At 39.6% G+C, this 19,993-nt stretch overlaps 1 protein-coding gene across 1 annotated transcript in view; it reads left to right on the top strand.

Annotated features, from left to right (window-relative positions):
• Nucleotides 1-19,299, top strand: part of sdhaf3 (succinate dehydrogenase complex assembly factor 3) — a 29,376-nt gene extending 10,077 nt beyond the window's left edge. The window contains exon 2 of the mRNA XM_072253418.1: nt 17,959-19,299. Within this exon, the coding sequence (XP_072109519.1) occupies nt 17,959-18,162 (204 nt within the window). The 3' untranslated portion in view covers nt 18,163-19,299. The remainder of the gene's footprint in view (nt 1-17,958) is intronic.
• Nucleotides 19,300-19,993: the final 694 nt, after the last annotated feature.

The raw sequence follows: 19,993 nt of genomic DNA, 5'->3' as shown, positions 1-19,993 counted from the left end.
CAGTTTAGAACTGGGACAAAGAGAAATTTCACTGAAGAGAGCAGTATGCCGATGGTAGTTAGTTTATAATTGTCCTATGTACTGAGATACAGTGAAAGGCTTTTGTTTGCATGCCATCCAGATAGATCAGCCCATTCATAAGATTTACATTGAGGTCATTTAAAATGAAAATGCAAAATACAATGTTACAGAGAAAATGCTGTGGAGGTGGACAAATAAAGTGCAAGGGCCATGACAAGCTAGATTTAGAGATCAACCGTTCTCCTTTATTATATCAGAGATCCACTCAAGAGTCTTAAAACAGTAGTGCAGAAGTTGTCCTTGATTCTCGTGCTTTTATATCTCCAGCCCAATAGCAGGGGGAGAAGAGAGAATGATTGGGGTGGGAGGAGTCCTTGAGTATATTAGCTGCTTTCTCAAGCCAGTGCAAAGTGTAGACAGTGAAATTGGAGGAGAGGCTGATTTTTGTGTTGGACTGTACCGTATACCCAATGTTCTGCAACCTTTTATGACCTTGGGCAGAGCAGTTGCTATACCACTTTGTGAAGTATCTGTGAACATTGTTGAGGATCATTGGGGACATGCTCAATTAGCTCAGCCTTCAAAATTCAAAGTACGTTTATTATTGAAGAACGTGTACATTATACGACCCTGAGATTCGTCTTCCCACAAACAGCCACAAAAAAAGAAAAACCATAGAACCTGTTTTTAAAAATAAAACATCAAACCCCAATACACAAAAAAAGAACAAATTGCTAAAATCAGCACAAAATGAGCATAAATCACAGAATATAAAACATCAAACCACAAAGTTCTCAAATCAGTCCAAGAATGAAGCCTTCTGATGAAGTAAAGGTTTGGATGTGCTTTCTTGGCCATTGCATCCATGTGGTTTGATGAGGACAAATTGTTAGTGATATTTACAGCTAGGAACTTGAAGTTCTCAGTCATCTCCACCTTTGCACAGTTGATCTACGTGGCCATGTATTCCATCTCACTCCTGGAAGTCAATGACCAACCCTTTTGTTTTGCCACTCTTCAGCGAATGGTTATGGTCTTGGCTACTAGGCATTCTATCTACTTTCTGTACACCATCTTCTTGTTTTAGATCTGGTCCATTACAGAAGTGTCATCTGCAAAACTGTAAATAGATTTAGAGCAGAATCTAGCCACATGGTTATAAATGTGTAGGGAGTAAAGTAAGGTTCTGAGGATGCAGTTTTACTGGGCACTGGCATTGAGATAAACATAAAGGAGGAGATGTCTGTCCTCACTGATTGCAATTTTTGATCATCTTGGAAGTTCTGGAAAAAACTAACAGTCATCTTGAAGTATGCATTGCAGGAGTGTTTGCAGCTATTTTCTGTTCCTGCAAATGTATTTGAGAATAATATTGTCAAAACAAAAACAAGTCAGATATTCTCTCTCATTTGATTCATTGACTGATACTTTCACCTCTTAAAATATTTGACTAGTTTACTGTATCAATAAATCATGGTTCACAGATTGTTCAGAAATCTGATGGCAGAGGGGCAGACGTTTTCTTAAAACATTGAGTGTGGGATTTCAGGCTTCTATACCTCCTCTTCGATGGTAGTAACATGAAAAGGGCAAGTCCTGGATTGTAAGGGGCTTTAATGATGGAAGCTGGCTTCTTAAGGCACCGTCTCTTACAGATACCATTGATAGCGAGGAGTGTTGAACCTGTGATGGAACTGGCTGAGTCTTCAAACCTGTGCAGCCTCTTGCAATCCTGAGCATTGATGGCTCCGTACCAGGTTAGAATGTTCTCCACTGAACATATGACAAAATTTGCAAGAGTCTTTGGTGACATACCAAATCTCCTCCAACTCCTGGTGAAATAAAGCCAGCTGGCGTGTCTTCTTCATGATTGCATCAATACTTTGGGCCCAGGAAAGAGCCCCTGAGATATTGACACACAAGGATTTGAAGCTGCTCACCCTTTCCACTGCCAACTCCTCACTGCCAATGATCACTAGATTCTGAAATGTTTCTGGAAGACTGGAAAATTGCAAATGTCACTCCACTCTTCAAGGAGGGAGTGAGGAAGAAGAAAGGAAACTATAGGCCGGTTAATCTGACCTCAGTGGTTGGGAAGAAGCTGGAGTTGATTATGGAGGATGAGGTCTCAGGATACTTGGAGGCACATGATAAAATAGGCCATAGTCAGCATGACTTTGCAAAGGAAAATCTTGTTTGACAAATCTATGGGAATTCTTTAAAGAAGTAATAAGCAGAATAGAAGAAGGAGAATCAGTTGTTGTTGTGTACTTGGATTTTCAGAAGGCCTTCGACAAGGTTCCACACATGAGGCTGCTTAACAAGCTATGAACCTATGGTATTACAGGAAAGATTCTAGCATGGATAAAGCAGTGGTTGATTGGCAGGAGGCAAAGAGTGGGATTAAAGTGAGCCTGTTCTGGTTGGCTACCAGTGAGTAGTGTTTCATGGGGGTCTGTGTTGGGACTGAATCTTTTTACATTATATGTCAAGGATTTGGATGATGGAATTGATGGGTTTGTCGCAAAGTTTGTAGACAATATGAAGGAAAGTTGGGGAGGGCGGGTAGTTTTGAAGAAGTAGAGAGGCTACAGAAGGATTTAGGCAGGTTAGGAGAATGAGCAAAGAAATGGCAGTTGGAACACAGTGTCAGGAAGTGTATGGTCATGCACTTTGGTAGAAGAAATGAAAAGGTTGACTATTTTCTAAATGGAGAGAAAATATAAAAAACTGAGGTGCAAAGGGACTTAGAAGTCCTTGTGTGGGATTTCCTAGAGAGTAATTTGCAGGTTGAGTCTGTGGTGAGGAAGGCAAATGCAATGTTAGCATTCATTTTAGGAGGACTAGAATATAAAAGTAAGAATGTAATGTTGAGACTTCATAAGATACTGGTAAGGCCTCACTTGGAGTATTATGAGCAGTTTTGGGCCCCTTATCTTTAAACAAAATGTGCTGAAACTGGAGAGGGTTCAAAGGAAGGTTCACAAAAATGATTCCAGGATTGAATGGCTTGTCATATGAAGAGCATCTGATGGCTCTGGGCCTGTATTCACTAGAGTTCAGAACAATGAGGAGGTGACCTGATTGAAACCTATTGAATAGTGTAAGGCCTCGATAGAATGGATATGGAGAGGATGCTTCCTATGGTGGAAGTCTGTACCAGAGGGCATAATTTCAGAATAGAGGGGTATCCTTTTAGAATGGAGATAAGGAGGAATTTCTTTAGCCAGAGAGTGGTGAATTTGTGGAATTCTTTGCCATAAGCAGCTGTGGAAGCCAAATCTTAATGTATATTTAAGGCAGAGGTTGATAGATCCTTGACTGGTCAGGGCATGAAGGGATACGGGGAGAAGGCAGGGGATTGGGGCTGAGAGGAAAATTGGATCAGCCATGATGAAATGGCGGAGCAGACTCGATGGGCCAAATGGCCTAATTCTGCTCCTATATCTTATGCTCTTACAAGTGTTCTCCTGACTTTCCCTCCTTAAAATTATTGAAGCTCTCCTTTTTTACTGGAAATGTATTATTCAACTGCGTAACACCTTAAAAAACAAAGTGAATTAAAAGTGCCGTGGAGTACTTATGAGTAACATCTAGTAGTTTTAGATAATCTGCTAGTATGGCATTATCAAAGTCCCATGTATGTTGGATTAATTGAGTATTACTCATTTTATGCTCACATTTACTTACAATAGCTATGCTGTCATATCCTAATATTATTATTATCCTGCACTCTACGACAGTGGGAGTTGGACAACCTGTGCGCTCCAAGAGTACCGCCTCAACAGCTACGGTGCTTGCGTCCGATCCTGGGCATTTCCTGGAAAGACCGTGTGCCAACAAGGACGCCTTGGACCAGGCCAGCATGCCAAGCATGTATGTCCTTCTCACACAGCGATGACTGCGCTGGCTTGGCCATGTCCGCTGCATGCAGGATGGCCGCATCCCCAAGGACATCCTATACAGAGAACTCGCTGCAGGATCCTGGCCCAAAGGGCGCCCACTGCTGCGTTACAGGGACGTCTGTAAACGTGACCTGAAGTTTGCTGATATTGGGGTGGACAGTTGGGAAGAGACAGCTGTAAGTTGCTGCACCTGACGACAGGCTGTACGTACAGGCATTACCAATGCAGAGGAAAAACGAACTCGACTGTGGTCGGACAGAAGAGAGAGAAGGAAAGCTGTGGCAGTGACGACCCAGCCCCAACCATCAGCCTTCGTGTGCAGCAGCCGTGCCAAGGACTGCCGCTCAAGAATCGGCTTGTTCAGCCACAGCCGACGCCCAATTGAGTCCTAAACCGGGCGCATCCATTGTCTACTTAGACAGACAGAGCCATTAATAATTAATAACTGAACAGAATTTTGCACTTCCTAAGAGAAGAGGTGTTGTAGTGATGCTGATGCTGGAAGTGATTCAATTAAAATGTTTCTGTGTATTTTTAATGTGGAACAGCTGGCAGTGGGAGAACAGGGCCCCTCAAGAATTTGAGAAATTATGGCTCCGTTTTCTTCCCAACTCAAGTTTTGGAACTGATATGTCAGGGCCTTCTATTTGTTCGTTAGATGTTATGGTCTTTCCTGAAGGTGTTCTCATTGAACTGTGAAGAGTAGGCGTTTGCAGGAGACCATGCCTGAGGGATGAAAGTGATTGTAGAACCAGGCTTGCGAAATAAGTAAGGTGGAGGGATCAGGACAGCAACATGGATGGAGTGTACTCCTCCCCTTCTTGGCTTTGGACTGTCGATCTGAAGGTCGTGAGTTTGAGCCTCAGCCGGGGCAGTGTGTTGTGTCTTTGAGCAAGGCACTTAACCACACACTGCTCCAGTCCACCCAGTTGAAAATGCGTACTGGCAAATGCTGGGGGTTAATCTCACGATAGACTGGCGTCCTATCCGGGGCGGGGGGGGGGGGGTAGTCTTGTACTCTCAGTTGCTTCACGCTACGGAAACCGGCATAAGCACCGGCCTGATGAGCCTATAAGGCTCGGGACAGACTTTAACTTTAACTTTGGCTTAGTACAAGAAGCACTAAGAAATTTTTTTCTGCACGTGGCATAATTTCAGATGCAAAGAAACCCTGGTACTTCCAGCATTTGTGAGTTCTGCTGGGTTCCAGAATACAGTTATAAAACAGAAGGGGGCCTGATAGCATAGTGGTTGGATTAACACTTTACTGGATTCAATTCCCACCACTATCTGTAAGGAGTTTATACATTCTTTTTGTGACCGCATGGGTCTCGTCCATGTGCCCCAGTTTCTTCCCATATTCCAAAGAGTTAGTTGGTCATTTGGGTGTAATTGAGTGGCATGGACTTTTTGGGTTTGAAGGGCCTCTTATCATGCTGTATCTGTAAGTAAATAAAAGAAACATTTACCTGTTCAGAAATTAACTACATAAATATAATTATTTGGAATGGCTGATCAAGCTCCTAGGTATTCCTTATAGAGAATTAACTCAGACATCTATTATGTGAGTGTAATTTTCTGACAAGCTCCTCCACATCCCCTCATGTCCAATGTGGCTCAAGGATAGCCCTACCGTGAAGGTAGATTGTGCATGCACGCTTTCCAGTGTGCTAATTTCATGGTGTAGTTATAGGTACAGTAACTAGAATGCTTACCAAAAGCTGTTAGTTTGATCTTATTATAGAGCACAGCTTTTGATTGATCAGTGAATTTTTCTTGATTCATTTTTACCGCTTGTATTATAAGTCCCAAAATGACTACAATGTCATTTCTGTAATCCACACATCAATATAGAATTGTGTGTTAGCAATGGGAACTCAGCAACTGCCTGCAACAACTTTAACATTAGAAAACACTTGAACTCTTTGAACGGCATACAATATTTTCGTACGTAGGCTTTAGAGACTCTTAATTCAGTTTTATTTTTAATTTGACTCTATCTGACTAAATCCTGTCAAGCTGAGATGGCACTCCATTAAATCTAGTGCAGCTCCAAGTTCCATAAATTAGACTGGAAAAAAAATAATGATACTGAATGATGTAATATTATCTTTCTAAATTGGAGAGTCTAGTAACTAGCAGCTTGCTCTGAAGGCTTGGCTAAAAATCAATATGATGTCATGGCTGAAAACTATTCACCAGCCATTTAATCCATTCTGATTGATTTAACATTGTAATGACATTCATTTCATTTTTTTTTAAACATGGTTGTTTGCTGTCTTGTAAGATATAGAATATGTGAACTCTTGTATTTCCTCAGGTAGTCTGAGAAGAAGAAATCTAATGTTGCATTTCAAAAACAGTGTAAATTTCCCTTAATCTTAGAAACAAGTTGTGTTGGCTGTGACCAGTAGTTTTGAACAAAATATCTGTTGATAAGCCATTCAAACTGACTATCCTGCAAACTTGGTGCACATGGTAGAGTTGAACAGGAGGGTCCAGTCTTGCTGGATTTTCTTTGCATGCTGTGGGGAATTGTTGCTTAGATTCTCCACCAGGTCAGACCTATTGTAGATTTAAGCTCCCTTCAAAATCATTGAGGTTATAGATTAAAAGATTAGAAGACTGAGTATTTTAATTAATGTTATTTAATATGTTTTTTTTGTATATGTTTTTTTTTGTATTCAATATTAATCATTTTATTTGTCTATAAAGTGACTGCCTGGACAGAAGCAACACACACAAAATGCTGGTGAACGCAGCAGGCCAGGCAGCATCTATGGGAAGAAGTACAGTCGACGTTTCGGGTCGAGACTCTTTGTCAGGACTAATGGAAAAAAGATAGTAAGAGATTTGAAAGTGGGAGGGTGAGGGGGAGACCCGAAATGATAGGAGAAATGGACAGAAGACAGCTTCACCCACAGGCATGCCTTTGGTGAAAGGCTAGCAGGAATATTTCAGAGGCAGCTTTTCCACACTAAGCTGCCAACAAGGCTGGCCTTCTACATGTGGCCAAAATAAACACAGAACTGCATGCTGACATTTCAGAGTGACCAGTCCTACAGTTTTAAACATACCTGTCTAGATATTTTAACATATACCCAGAACAAACTGGTACCAAACTAGTTGAAAACACTTGTAGGGAAAATGTCCTGTCACAAGATCAGAAACACTATGAAAGTAACTAAGGAGGTAATCTACTCTAGGATAGATGCAAGCTTACACAGAACATAGATCATAGAACAGTACAGCACGGGAGCAGGTTCTTTGGCCCACATTGTTTTGCTGAACAAACTAAAAGGTAAATTAACCTTCCCCCCCCCCCCCAAAAAACTAATCCTTCTACTTTCACAATGTCCATATACCCTCCATCTTCCTCATATTCATGTGCCTATCTAAACATCTCTTAAAAGCCTCCAATGTATTTGTCTCTACCACTATACCTGGGAGAGCATTCCAGGCATCCCTTTGAGTAAATCTGACCCCTCACATCCCCTTTGAACCTACCCCCTCTCAGCTTTGATGCATGCCCTCTGATATTAGGCATTTCTAGCCTGGGAAAAAGATACTCCCTAACTACTTCATCTATGCCTCTCATAATCTTATAAATCTGTATCAGACCTCCCCTCAGCCTCCGCCGCTCTGAAATAAAACAACCCAAGTTTGTCCAGCCTCTCATGATAGCACATGCCCTCTAAACCAGGCAGCATACTTTTACACCCTCTTCAGAGCCTTAATATCTTTCCTATAGTGGCAGCCAGAACTATATGCAATACTCCAGATGCGGTGTAACCAGAGTTAACTAGCCAATTTTCTGCAGACTCCATGCACCCTAATGTTCTAGGTTAGCCTCCCATGAAGGACTTTGTAAAACACCTTACTAAAATCCATGTAAACATTCACTGCTCTACCTTCATCAGTCTCTCTCGTCACCTTGTCAAAAAACTCAAATCAATTTGGTAAGACACAACCTGCTCCTCACAAAACCGTGCTGGCTCTCCCTAATTTGACCATGGATTTCCAAATGCTCATATATCCTGTCCTGAAGAATTTTCACCAGCAATTTCCCTAGAACTGATGTGAAACTCACTAGTCTATAGGTGTCCTTTGTTCCCTTCTTGAATAGAGGAACAATACCAGCCACTCGCCAGTCTTCTGGGATATTGCCTGTGCCTAGAGAGGACATGAAGATACTTATCAAGGTCTCAGCAATCTCGTCTCTTGCCTCCTTCAATAACCTTGAGTAAATCCCATCAGACCCTGGAGACTTATCCACCTTAATACTGATTAAGAGAGTCAATACTTCCTCCTCTTTGACCTCTGAACCTCTAAACCCTAAACAAATAAAGGGAAAAAGGAAGAGAAACAAATATATGGGAGGGAAATTACTGAAAACATTGATGGAGTATCAATTCAGATCTTCAGGAATAGGTGGAGAATTGAGATCAAAATGTTAGAACTATAATTGACAGAGTTGACCAGTTTCATACATTCTTAGTTAAAGAGCATGGAATGCTCTATTTCCATGAATGTAGCATTGCCCTTTGGCCCAACTCATACTTGTCAACAGGATGCTTATCCCTTTTGCCTGTGTCTGGCCTATATCCCCCTAAACCTTTCCTATCTATGTACCTGCCTACAGTCATTCCATTTGTGTAAAGCATACTCTCTCTGTTCCCATCCTCTTAACCTCTTTTGTGATCTATTCAATCATTGACTTTTCCCTTTTCAAATGAGTCTACTGAATTGTCACAAAACCTAATAACATTTAAAAAAAACTGAGTCATGTCAGTTTAACTAATATCACATTTCTTTCTGTTCAAGGACTGCATATCCTAAAAATGGATGTAGGTTTAAAAACTTTAGTATAATTTCATTCAGCTTTTCTTCAGTGTTGAAAATATGCACTGTCAATTAATCAGTTTGTGTACAATTTTCATGTATGTAAATTACATTACAGGTAAAAAGTAGGCAGTTTGCTGCATCAACTGAATGATCTCTCTATCTATTTTCAGTTCTTCACCATGAACTATTTTTCTCACAAATACATACCTAGTTCCTTTTTAAATATGATGGCCAATTTGAGTAGCACAAACTCTTGCACACAGCAATGTGAAAATGATCATCATGTTGTTCTTGTAATGTTTGAACATTGGCTAGGACACTAAAGATAACTGGCTTGCTCTTTCTCTTATGAACACCTGGGAGAGTAGCTGACACAAATATCAAGACCCTGTCTGAGAAGAGATATCAGAGAGTCTGCCAGCTTCTTTCCTGAGGCCACTGATTGAACCTTGGAGAAGTAGCAGACAACGGACAAATAAAGTTTTGTGATTGCACATGGCTGTGCAATGGGTTTTATGAGAAAAAGTTTTAAGTCTCTGTTGTTAACTTAAAACGTGCTACATTTCAGCACATTCCTATTATTAGTGCTTGGGATTGAAGCTATGTGCTTTAATTTTATTTAAAGAGATCACGAAGTCACAAGGTCCATTGTGGAAATGTTTAAAGGGGTGGTAGTTAGTCTTTGAGGATAAAATATCTTCATTGCACATTTTCTCATTTTCTCTCATTCCAAATAAATCTCTAATTTGCATAAGGTTATCTTTTATTTACATTGCTATAAATAAAGACTTGCCCCAAAGTAGTTGTGTGGAGCTTTGCTTGACATTGTTTGCCAAATTAATGATCAAATGTGTTTGTTTTAGTTTCATTGGCCCCTTAGTCATTAATTAATACAGCATGGAAAAAGTCCCTTTATCCCCATTAGTCCAAACCAACCAAGTCACCAACCTAAGCTTGATCTATTTCCCTGTGTTTGACCTATAATCCTCTAAATCCATTCTATCCATGTACCTGTCCAACTATCTTTTAAAAGTTGTTATTGTACCTGCCTCAACCACTTCCTTTGGCAGCTCCTTCATTGCAGTGCCTTGAAAAAGTACAGTATTCAGCTCCCAATCCTTTGCTCACATAAATGAGTATTACAACCAATGATTTTCATCAATTTAACTGAGAGATTTTATTTGTGAATCACATGCTTTTTTTTTCACAGCAGAGCCCCAAAACAGGGAAGATTGTAAAGCATGAAAAACTAAAAATTCAAAATGTGAAATGTCAGCAGTTCAGAAGTATTCACCCCCCCCCCCCCCACTTTGCTCAGTACTTAGCTATTAGCTCTCTCAGCTATTACAGCCATTAGCCTTTTTGGATCGTCGCCATTAGCTTTGCACGACGCAATGGACCAAGGTTTGCCCATTCCTCCTTGTAATTGCTCAAGCTGTGCCAGGTTGGTTGGGGAGCAGTGGTGGACAGCAATCTTGAGGTCTTGCCGGTGATGTTTGATCAGTGATGTTAAGGTCAGAACTCTAAATGGGCCACTCAAGGACATCAATTTTCTTCATTTGAAGCCACTCCACAGTTGCTCTGGTAGTGTGCTTTGGGTTGTTGTCCTGCTGAAAGATGAACTTCCTCCCCAGTTTAAGCTTTCTGGCAGAGGCTAGCAGGGTTTTAATCCAGGATCCCTCTGTATTTAGCAGCATTCATCTTCCCATCAATTTTGACCAGATTTGGCGTCCCTTCTTCTGAAAACCATCCCCATAGTATGATGCTACCTCCACCATACTTTTACAGTAGGGATGGTATTACATGGTATTAGATTTGTGGCACACTTACTGCTTAGTGTTGAGGCCAACCCACAAGCCCTTCTTCCACATCTTTACAGTATCTTGCAACATCTTTATGGGCAAGGATATGCTTTTTTTTTAAAAAAACTTGGGCTATTTCTTTGCCACTTTTCCGTAAATACCCTTTTTGTGCATGGTCTTAGAGATTGTGAAGCCATGAACTTCATCACCAGTTGCAGCCACTGACTTTTGCGGCACATTCAGAGTGACTGTTGACATCACAGTAGCTTCTTTTACAAGCACCATTCTTCTCCAGTGATTATTTTAGAGGGGTGGCCTGACCCTAGGCAGTGTGGCTGTGGTTTCACGGTGGACTGCACTGAACTCCAAGGTACGTTTAGTGCCTTTGAGATGGTTTTGCACCCTTCCCCAGATTTGTGCTTCTCTGTTATCATTTCCCTGACTTGGCTTGAATGCTTTTTTGTCTTCATTTTGGTGTTTACTCTGTTGAAAATCTACCATACTGTTGGACCTTACAGAAAAAGTGGGTATTTACAGTATTCTTTTGAATGAATTAAAAACAGGTGAGCTTCCAATTTTCTACATCAACAAATTGGGTGAGTTGGTAAGGTTATACAGTATATTACACCTGAGGAAAGTTAGTGTAGTAATTACAAAGGGGATGAATACTTTTTCAGCCTCACAATTTTGGTTTTTAATTTTTAATGAATTGTTGACAGGTTTTGGTATTTTTCTTCTGATTTGACATGATCCACAATGTTTTGTAGATTAGCTCAAAATCCTGCTTCAATATATTTTAAATTAAGAAAATGAGTCAGTAAAATGTGAAAATAGTTGTGCGGGCTGAATAGTATTTTAGGGCATTGTATATGTTTCACCCTCTGTTCACCCTCCCTGCCGCTCTTGCCCCTCACTCTGATGGGAGCCTGTAGACCTTAAGCTCCTGCTATATCACATTTAACATCTTCCCACTTGCCAGAGTTCCCCTTTGCCTGAAAATAATCTATTCCTATCAACCTTTGCAAGCTCCTGTCTAATATCATCAAATTTTGTCTTGTCCCATTTTAGAATTTTAAGTTTTGATCCAGATCTGTCCCTTTCCAAAACTAAAAGAATTATGAGCACTGGTTCCAAAGTGCTCCCCTATTGTCACCTTGCCCTGCCAAAGTACCCAGGAGTAGGCTGAGCTTTGCCCTCCTCCAAGTTGCATCCTCTATGTATTCCCTGAGGAAATTTTCTTGAAAGTGTGTAACAAATTTCACCTCATCTTAGTCCATTTTACTTTCGGATAGCTAAAATCTCTTCTGACAAGGGGGATGTTTGAAATCCTGAACACAGTGCTTTACTATTATTCTTTGCATTGTTTTTCCAATGTTGTGTTGTTGTTTAGAACACACAGGGAGTTGCATACTGAAGGTCCTCTCCAGACCCTTAAATACATCTTCAGTGTGCTGCTTTCCTGTTCAATCCCAAACTGATGATGGTGTAAGTTTAACTTTGTGCTTCTACATTCCTATCCGGTGTCATAAACCAAGTTGCTGATGCATATGCACTGTTATCTAATTTCCTTGCCGAAGGAGAGGGATCAGAGAAGTTGGTTTACTATACAATGAAAGCATCATGACCATTGCTCAGGAATTTTACACACAGATGCATACTGTACCAGCTTTACTTTTAATGGATTGGAGACCTTTATTTTTAACAGTTACCATAAGTTGGTTGTTCTAGGAATGCTCAAATTGCCACGTGGAACTGAAGAAAGCTATAGAATTTGCTAACCTAAGCACCTACTCAATCTAACTGGTGTCATCAGTTGCAAAGTTAACATGATTGGCTGTCCTAATTGATGAGGTAGTGGTCATCAGACTTTTTAAGAAAAACCTACTGAGAAATCTGCATGTAAAAAAAAGGCAGCGCCTGGAAGGATCAGGCAGTGGTAATGTCTGGCCACCAGACTCAATAGTCAATATATTGTCTTAAAGGCTGTAAAGATCCTGAGAATTCCTAGGCGTCAGTGTTTGGATGAGTTAAAGAAACTGATCTTCTTCTCTTGAGTTATTTCTTGTTAGTTTTTTTTTGTAAGCTGTACCTCTCTGTTGCATAGCCATGGGTGCATAATAATAATGTATAACACATGAGAATATTGATTATTTTTAATATCATTTCATTTTACTTGAGGTTGCCCTTACCACCTTAACAGGCACGTTTCTGGAGACCTGCAACTCTGTGGGCCCAGTGTTAAAGCAAAAGCTATTTTAATATTGCTCTATGGACATGCTCCTGTAAGTTGACAGCTCACCTTTCCCATAGGGTTGTGATTGCCGGCACTCCTTGACATGCGAAAGGCAAATGTGAAAATCAAAAGGTGGAAGCCAGCCACCCAGTCAAATATTAATTTTGAATTTGAATCTCTATTGTTCTAAAATTAAAATTAAAAATTAAAGTTTTAAAATTAAAAACTGAATTTTTAAAATTAAAATTTAGGCCAGAAGGTGAAACGTCAGAGCTAACACATTGGAGGGCAGAGGTCAAACCTGGAACATTTTATGCATTTCAGGTGGTGACTTTTAGGGGAATTTTACAACCAAAACCAGTTATGTTTGAGCTGGTTATGAAAAGATGGGAAAAAATATCAAACCTGCTTATTTGTATGACTCCATAAATGACTTAACGGAGCTAGCCTCTTAATCTGGCTGACTAGCTAGGAAGGAAATTTCAAAAGTGGTAACTGATTTACCTTTCAATTTGGCAAAGAGCAAGGGAAAAACTTGCTGTTTTTAGGCTTCATTTCCCTCCTCATAATCACCATGGCTCTTTTTAACTGAACAGTCGAGAAGGCTAGATTTTGGTAACTCATTTATAATAATACTGTACAATGTTTTTTCTTTCCCCATTTGAGTCTAATCTTGTAAGTTCGCTGAATATAAAAAATGTAAATGTTATAAAAGTGGAATTGGTCGTAAATTGAATTATATTTGGATTGTCACCCTGCCTCTTGAATGTATTAGTGCAATTTCCAAAGCGAAGAAAAGATGAATTATAACTAATAACATAATGCATTTCTAATCTTCTGATCATTAATTACATTTTCATAATGGAAATTTCTCATAAGTGAATTGTGGTATTATTAAAGCATGATTGTTTTGCCTTAAGTCAGGAGACAATCTTGGGTGCTTTATAACTGATGTCAGTGATTAAGTTGGTTAAATATGCCAAAGAGTTGGAACAAATGTATCATTCTGCCTCTCAGATACAGAATGTATGATTCTGTATCTCAAAGGCAAATGGACATGCACTTTAGTGGTAGATATAATAAAAGCTCAAATCATCACATTCATAAATTATCAGTAAGTGCTACTTTACCACCTGAAATGTTGGTTTATTTAGTCAGAGTTCTGTAACATTTTCCAACAAGTGACAGAGATGTTTCAAATATTAATATTAATTGTAATTGTTTTTCAGAATTCTCTTTGAGATTCTTGTAGCATTCTAATTTTCAGTTATAAATACAGTATATGTGCTAAAAGTCACACAACATGCAATGTGTACATTATTCTATGGGTGTTAAAAAAACACAAGATATAATAAATAAAGCTGAGTCCATAGGAAGATTTTGTGGTTATGACAGTAAAATTTATTTGGCTTTTGAAATAAAAATTGCATATTTTAAACATTACAGCTTTTTTCTTTTGTTCTGTTCCCTGTGGTGATTCTTCATTGTGGCACAATTTCTTTAAAGGCTTCAGATTTTACACACAGATTTTATTAGCAGTAAAATGTCAGATGGTTTTTGAAAATGTATAAGGCACATGATTAATTGATATTTAACCATTTAAAATACTTCGCGTTTTTGCATGGTCATTAGTTGTTGCTGTACTGGGTATATAAACAGATAATTAAATTCAGTACTTGCAGTGCCATTGTTTGAATAGAGTCTTGAAGAATACCTACTTCAGGAAAATCACCTTTTGGTTTTGAATGAGGTTCTCTGAAAAACGTGTACATTAATTAAAACAGTAGTTATATTTAGAACACTTCAATCAGAGCAAAAGTAAAGCTGACAACTCCCTTAATTCATAATATTTAGACACATACTCATTGTAGTAATTTCAGCTAGAATTTAGCAATTAATATGCTACTTTAAAATAAAAATTTCCTTTACAGCGAAGTCACAGCTTAAATCATGTGAATAATCTTGCTGATAAAATAAGTCAGAATTATAACACATTTTAACCCATGGTTGAGGTATGAACCACTACATTTCAAATAAGTTAAACTGCTATTAGGGAAAGAGACAGGGCAGGTGACAAGTTTGTGTAGGGAACTACTTTGCATCTCATGATCATAATGCCATTAGTTTCAAAGTAAATCTGGAAAAAGATAGGTCTGGCCTGCAGGTTGAGATTCTAAATTGGGGGAAGGACAATTTTGATGGTATCAAAAAGGATATGGCAAGTGTGGATTGGGACAGGTTATTTTCGGGAAAAGGTTTACCTGGTAAGTGGGGGCAGTCAAAAGTGCAATTTTGAATGTACAAAGCTTGTATGTGCCTGTCAGACTAAAAGGTTAAGGTAACAAATTTAGGGAACTTCGTTTTTCAAGAGATATTGAGGCCATGGTTGAGAAAAAAAGGAGGTACGTCACAGGTATAGGCAGATAGGAACAAATGAGGTGCTCATAAAGTATAGGTAATGGAAGAAATCTGGAGGACTAAAAAGAAGGCATGAGGTTGCTTAAGGAGACAAGGTAATTCCTAAGGAATTCTACAGCAATCTTAAGAACAAAAGGATTGCAAAGGACTAAATTGATCCTCTGGAAGATCAGAATGGTAATCCATGTGGAGCCAAAAGAGGTGAGGGGGAGATCTTAAATGGATTTTTTGCATCTGTATTTACTCAGGAGATGGACACAGAGTGCATAAAAATGAGGGTCCACTTCTTGAACCCTATACAGATTACAGAGGAGCAAGTATTTGCTGTCTGGAGGCAAATTAGGGTGGATAAATCCCAGGGCCTGACAGGGTGTTCCCTCGGATGCTGTGGGAGGCAAGGGCAGAAATTGCAGGAGTCCTAGCAGAGGTATTTATATCACCCTTAGCAACAGATGAGGTACCAGAGGATTAAAGGATAGCTAATGCTGTTCCGCTGTTTAAGAAAGGCTCTAAAAAAACCCAGGAAATTGTACGCTAGTGAGCCTGACGTAAGTAGAGGGTGAGTTTTTGTAAGGTATTGTAAGGGACTGGACATATGAATACTTGGATAGACATGGACTGTTTAGGATAGTCAGCGTGGCTTCGTGCATGGCAGGTCGTGTCTATCCAATGTTACAGAGTTTTTTGAGGATGTTGCCAGGAAATTTGATGAAGGCAAGGCAGTGGATTGGCATTCAAGATGAGGTAGTAAATTGGATTACACAATGGCTTTTTGTGAGAAGCCGGAGACCGGTATTAGATGGGGTCCTCTCTGACTGGAGGAGTGCCACAGGGATCAGTGCTGGGACCGTTGTTGTTTGTCATCTACATCAGTGATCTGGATAATAATATGGTTAACTGGATAAGCATCTTTCCAGGTGGCGCCAAGACTGGGGGTGTAGTGGAGAGTGAATCAGAGCTTGCAGCGGGATCCGGAACAGCTGGAAAAATAGGCTGAAAAATGGCAGATAGAATTTAAAGCAGACAAGTATGAGGCGTTGTACTTCGGTAGGACCAGCCAGAGTAGGTCTTACACAGTGAACAGTAGGGCACAGAGGAGAAGTGTAAAACAAAGGGATCTGGGAATATAGGTCCGTAATTCATTGAAAGTGGTGTCACAGGTAGATAGGCCTTAAAGAAAGCTTTTGGCGTATTGGCTTTCATAAATCAAAGTATTGAGTACAAGAGATGGGATGTTATATTGAGGTTGTATAAGACATTGGTGAAGCCGGATTTGGAGTATTGTGTGCAGTTTTGGTCATCTACCGACAGGAAAGATGTAAACAAATTTGGAAGAGTAGAGAGAAAATTTAGAAGGATGTTGTCAGGACTGGAGGACCTAAATTATAGGGAAAGATTGAATAGGTTAGGACTTTATTCTTTGGAACGAAGCAGATTGAGGGAGATTTGATAGAGGTGTACAAAATTATGAGGGTATACATAGGGTAACTGCAAGCAGGCTTTTCGAATGAAGTTGGGTGAGACTACAACTAGAGGTCATGGGTTAAGGGTGAAAGATGAAAGATAAAGGGAACATGAGGGGAAACCTCTTCACTCAGAGGGTCAGGAAAGTGTGGAACAAGCTGCCAGTGCAAGTGGGGCATGTGAGCTCGAGTTCAATGTTCAAGGAAAGTTTGGATAGGTACATAGATGGTAGGGGTACGGAGGGCTACGGTCCTGGTGCAGGTGGATGGGAGTAGGCAGTTTAAATGGTTCAGCACAGACTAGATGGGCCAAAGGACCTGTTTCTGTGCTGTACTTTTCTATTACTTTATGACTCTTAAAGATTCTAATTTTTTTTAACAGTAGGTATTCTGCTCCACCCCTCCTCATTTTTAGGAAATAACAAAAATGAGACATTTGAGTATCAGAGTTGTCAAGCTGCAGCTAACTGACTACGGAAGCTGTGTGATTGGTTATCAGATCTATCCATACTATCCTTTGGCCTTAACTCACATAATTACAGATACAGATACTAATTGCAATGTTTCAACAGTAAACCTGACTGTCTTCCGCAGGCACGAGTTAGCTGTAGCTAAACAAAACATTGGTAAGGCTGCTCTTGGGAGTTATGTGTACTGCTTTGGTAATCACAATACAGGAAGAATGTGGTCGTATTAGAAAGATTGCACAGATATTCAACAGGATATCTGGTATGGAGGGCTTTACTTAAAAGGCAAGTTTGGAAAGGCTGGGTTTATATTAATTGAAATGTTGTTGGTTTGGTGGTAACTTTATGGAGGTTCATAAAATGATGAGTGGCATAGATGGGATAATTTCAATCTGATAGACAGGTTTTTCATACAAATGGTGGTGATTTCGTGGTACCTGTAGTTATTTTCCAGAGGGGGTGGCAGAGGCAGAAATAATTAGTGTTCAAAAGGTATTTGGACCAACATAGGAAAGGAGTACGGGGATGGGCCTAATGTGGACACACAGGATTAGCATAGCTAGACATCATAGTCATCACAGAATCATGGAGTTACAGAATTAGCCTGAATGACCCATTTTGGTGGTGTACAACTGCATGTCTCTAATATTTAACCTCAAGAGGAGAAAGTTGTTTCTGATATATTTGTTTACTTAATGTCTTTAATCTTGTCAAGTTTGATGAAGTAGCATTGCTAGTGAGATAAGTGGGCACTTTTCAGTTTAATGACTTCCTAATGCAGCACTCTGATTTCTCTTTGTTCAGGCATATGCAGATATACTACAGACACAGGTTATGGAGAGTGCGAAGCAACCAATGGAGAAGATTCGATATGGAGCCAATCTGACGGCAAATAAATTGCAAAGCTTTAATGAACAACAAATTGGACAACTATATGAACTGATGCAGGAAGCCACAAAACCTAATCATGAATTCAGTATTGAAAATGACCCCCATCACAAGAAGTAATTTAGCAAGTACCACAAGAAGAAGAACACAAAATACTAGGGAATTGAATCTTTCATTTTCTTTCCGTTGTTAGAAATAATTTTCTTTTAGTATCTTTTTCTATATGTAGCAGTGTTTAATAAGGACACCATTTTAACCCAAAAAACATAACATCATAGTACTTAGGAACAGTATGTATTTCAGCATATTACTCAAAGATAAATGGGCTTCCAATAATAAAATCCTAAACATTCAAACAATTCTGTAAAACTGGCAAAACCATTAGTTCAATATTGTATAAAGAAACCTTTCTATATATAGTAGAGAAATGTTTTTTTGTGACATTTGATGTACTTTTGCAATTTGTAATCTTGAAAGGAGTACATAATGAATAAATTTCATTACATTATCTAGGTTATTGATGATGGGATTTAATGAAGGCAGATGTTGAATGTCAAAGGAAGGTAGTTTGAATGTGAATCTGAAGGGCATTTTTTTTGCAGAGTATGATTGGATTCTGCAACATGCTACCTGAACAGGTGATGGGGTAGATACTGTCATGACATTTCAGAAGCATCAGGACAAGTGGTTTGAATCACAACCAAAAAAGGCAACAGAACTAATGCAAGTAAATGTGATTAATGTCTATGGGTACCACAAGAAGCATGGAAATGTTTGGCCATGGTCCTGACTCTAACTCTTATGATTGTTTCAATTATGTTATTTTGATCTTAAATAACTGCAGTGACAGATTTCATGGATTTTATTCCACTGGGATGGAATTAAATGTATTAACATTTAAAATGTTAGCCTCAATGATTAGGAGAAGGCTGGAGTTTCTGGGGGTGACCTGGAAGGTGTAGAATAGATACATCCCAAAGAAGAGGAAGTATTCTAAAGGCAGGATGACATAACCGTGGCTGACAAGGGAATTCAAAGCCAACACAAAAGCCAATGAGTGGGTGAATAATAGAGCAAAAATTAGTTGGAAGTTAGAGGATTGAGAAATTTGTAAAAACCGACAAAGGGCAATTAAGTAAACCATAAGGGGGGAGAAATGAAATATGAAGGTACGCTAGACAATAATATCAACCTGATATTATTGGCTGATCTCAGTAGTTGGGAAGATGTTGGAATCGGTTGGAATTCTTTTAAGAAATAACAAGCAGGATAGATAAAGGAGAATTGGTAGATATTGTGTACTTGAGTTTTCAAAAGGCCTTTGATAAGATGCCGCACATGAGGCTGCTAAACCAGATAAGAACCCAGGGAATAACAGGAAAGATACTGACATGGATAGAGCATTGGTATTTTGTCAGGAGACAAAGAATGAGAATAAAGGTTTCTTTTCGGATTGGCTGCTGGTGACTTAGTGGTGTTCCACAGGGGTTTGTGTTGCAACTGCTTCTTTTTACGTTATATGTAAATTATTTGGAGGATGAAATTGATGGCTTTGTGGATGATATAAAAATAGGTGGAGGGGCAGGTAGTCCCAAGGAAGCAGACAGACTGCTGAAGAACTTAGACAGATTAGGAGAGTGGGCAAAGGGGTGGCAGGTGGAGTACCATAGACTATAAGATATAGGAGCAGAATTAGGCAATTTGGCCTATCGAGTCTGCTCCGCCATTTCATCATGGCTGATCCATTTTCCCTCTCAGCACCAATCTCCTGCTTTCCCCCCATATCCCTTCATGCCCTGACCAATCAAGAATCTATCAACTTCTGCCTTAAATATACATAAAGGCTTGGCCTTCACAACTGCCTGCGGCAACAAATTCCACAGATTCACCACTCTCTGGCTAAAGGAATTCCTCCTCATCGCCGTTCTAAAAGGACGCCCCTCTATTTTGA

The sequence above is a fragment of the Mobula birostris genome, chromosome 3, assembly GCF_030028105.1.
Source record: "Mobula birostris isolate sMobBir1 chromosome 3, sMobBir1.hap1, whole genome shotgun sequence".
Lineage (NCBI taxonomy): Eukaryota > Metazoa > Chordata > Chondrichthyes > Myliobatiformes > Myliobatidae > Mobula > Mobula birostris.
This window is presented reverse-complemented; position numbering and strand designations above follow the sequence as displayed.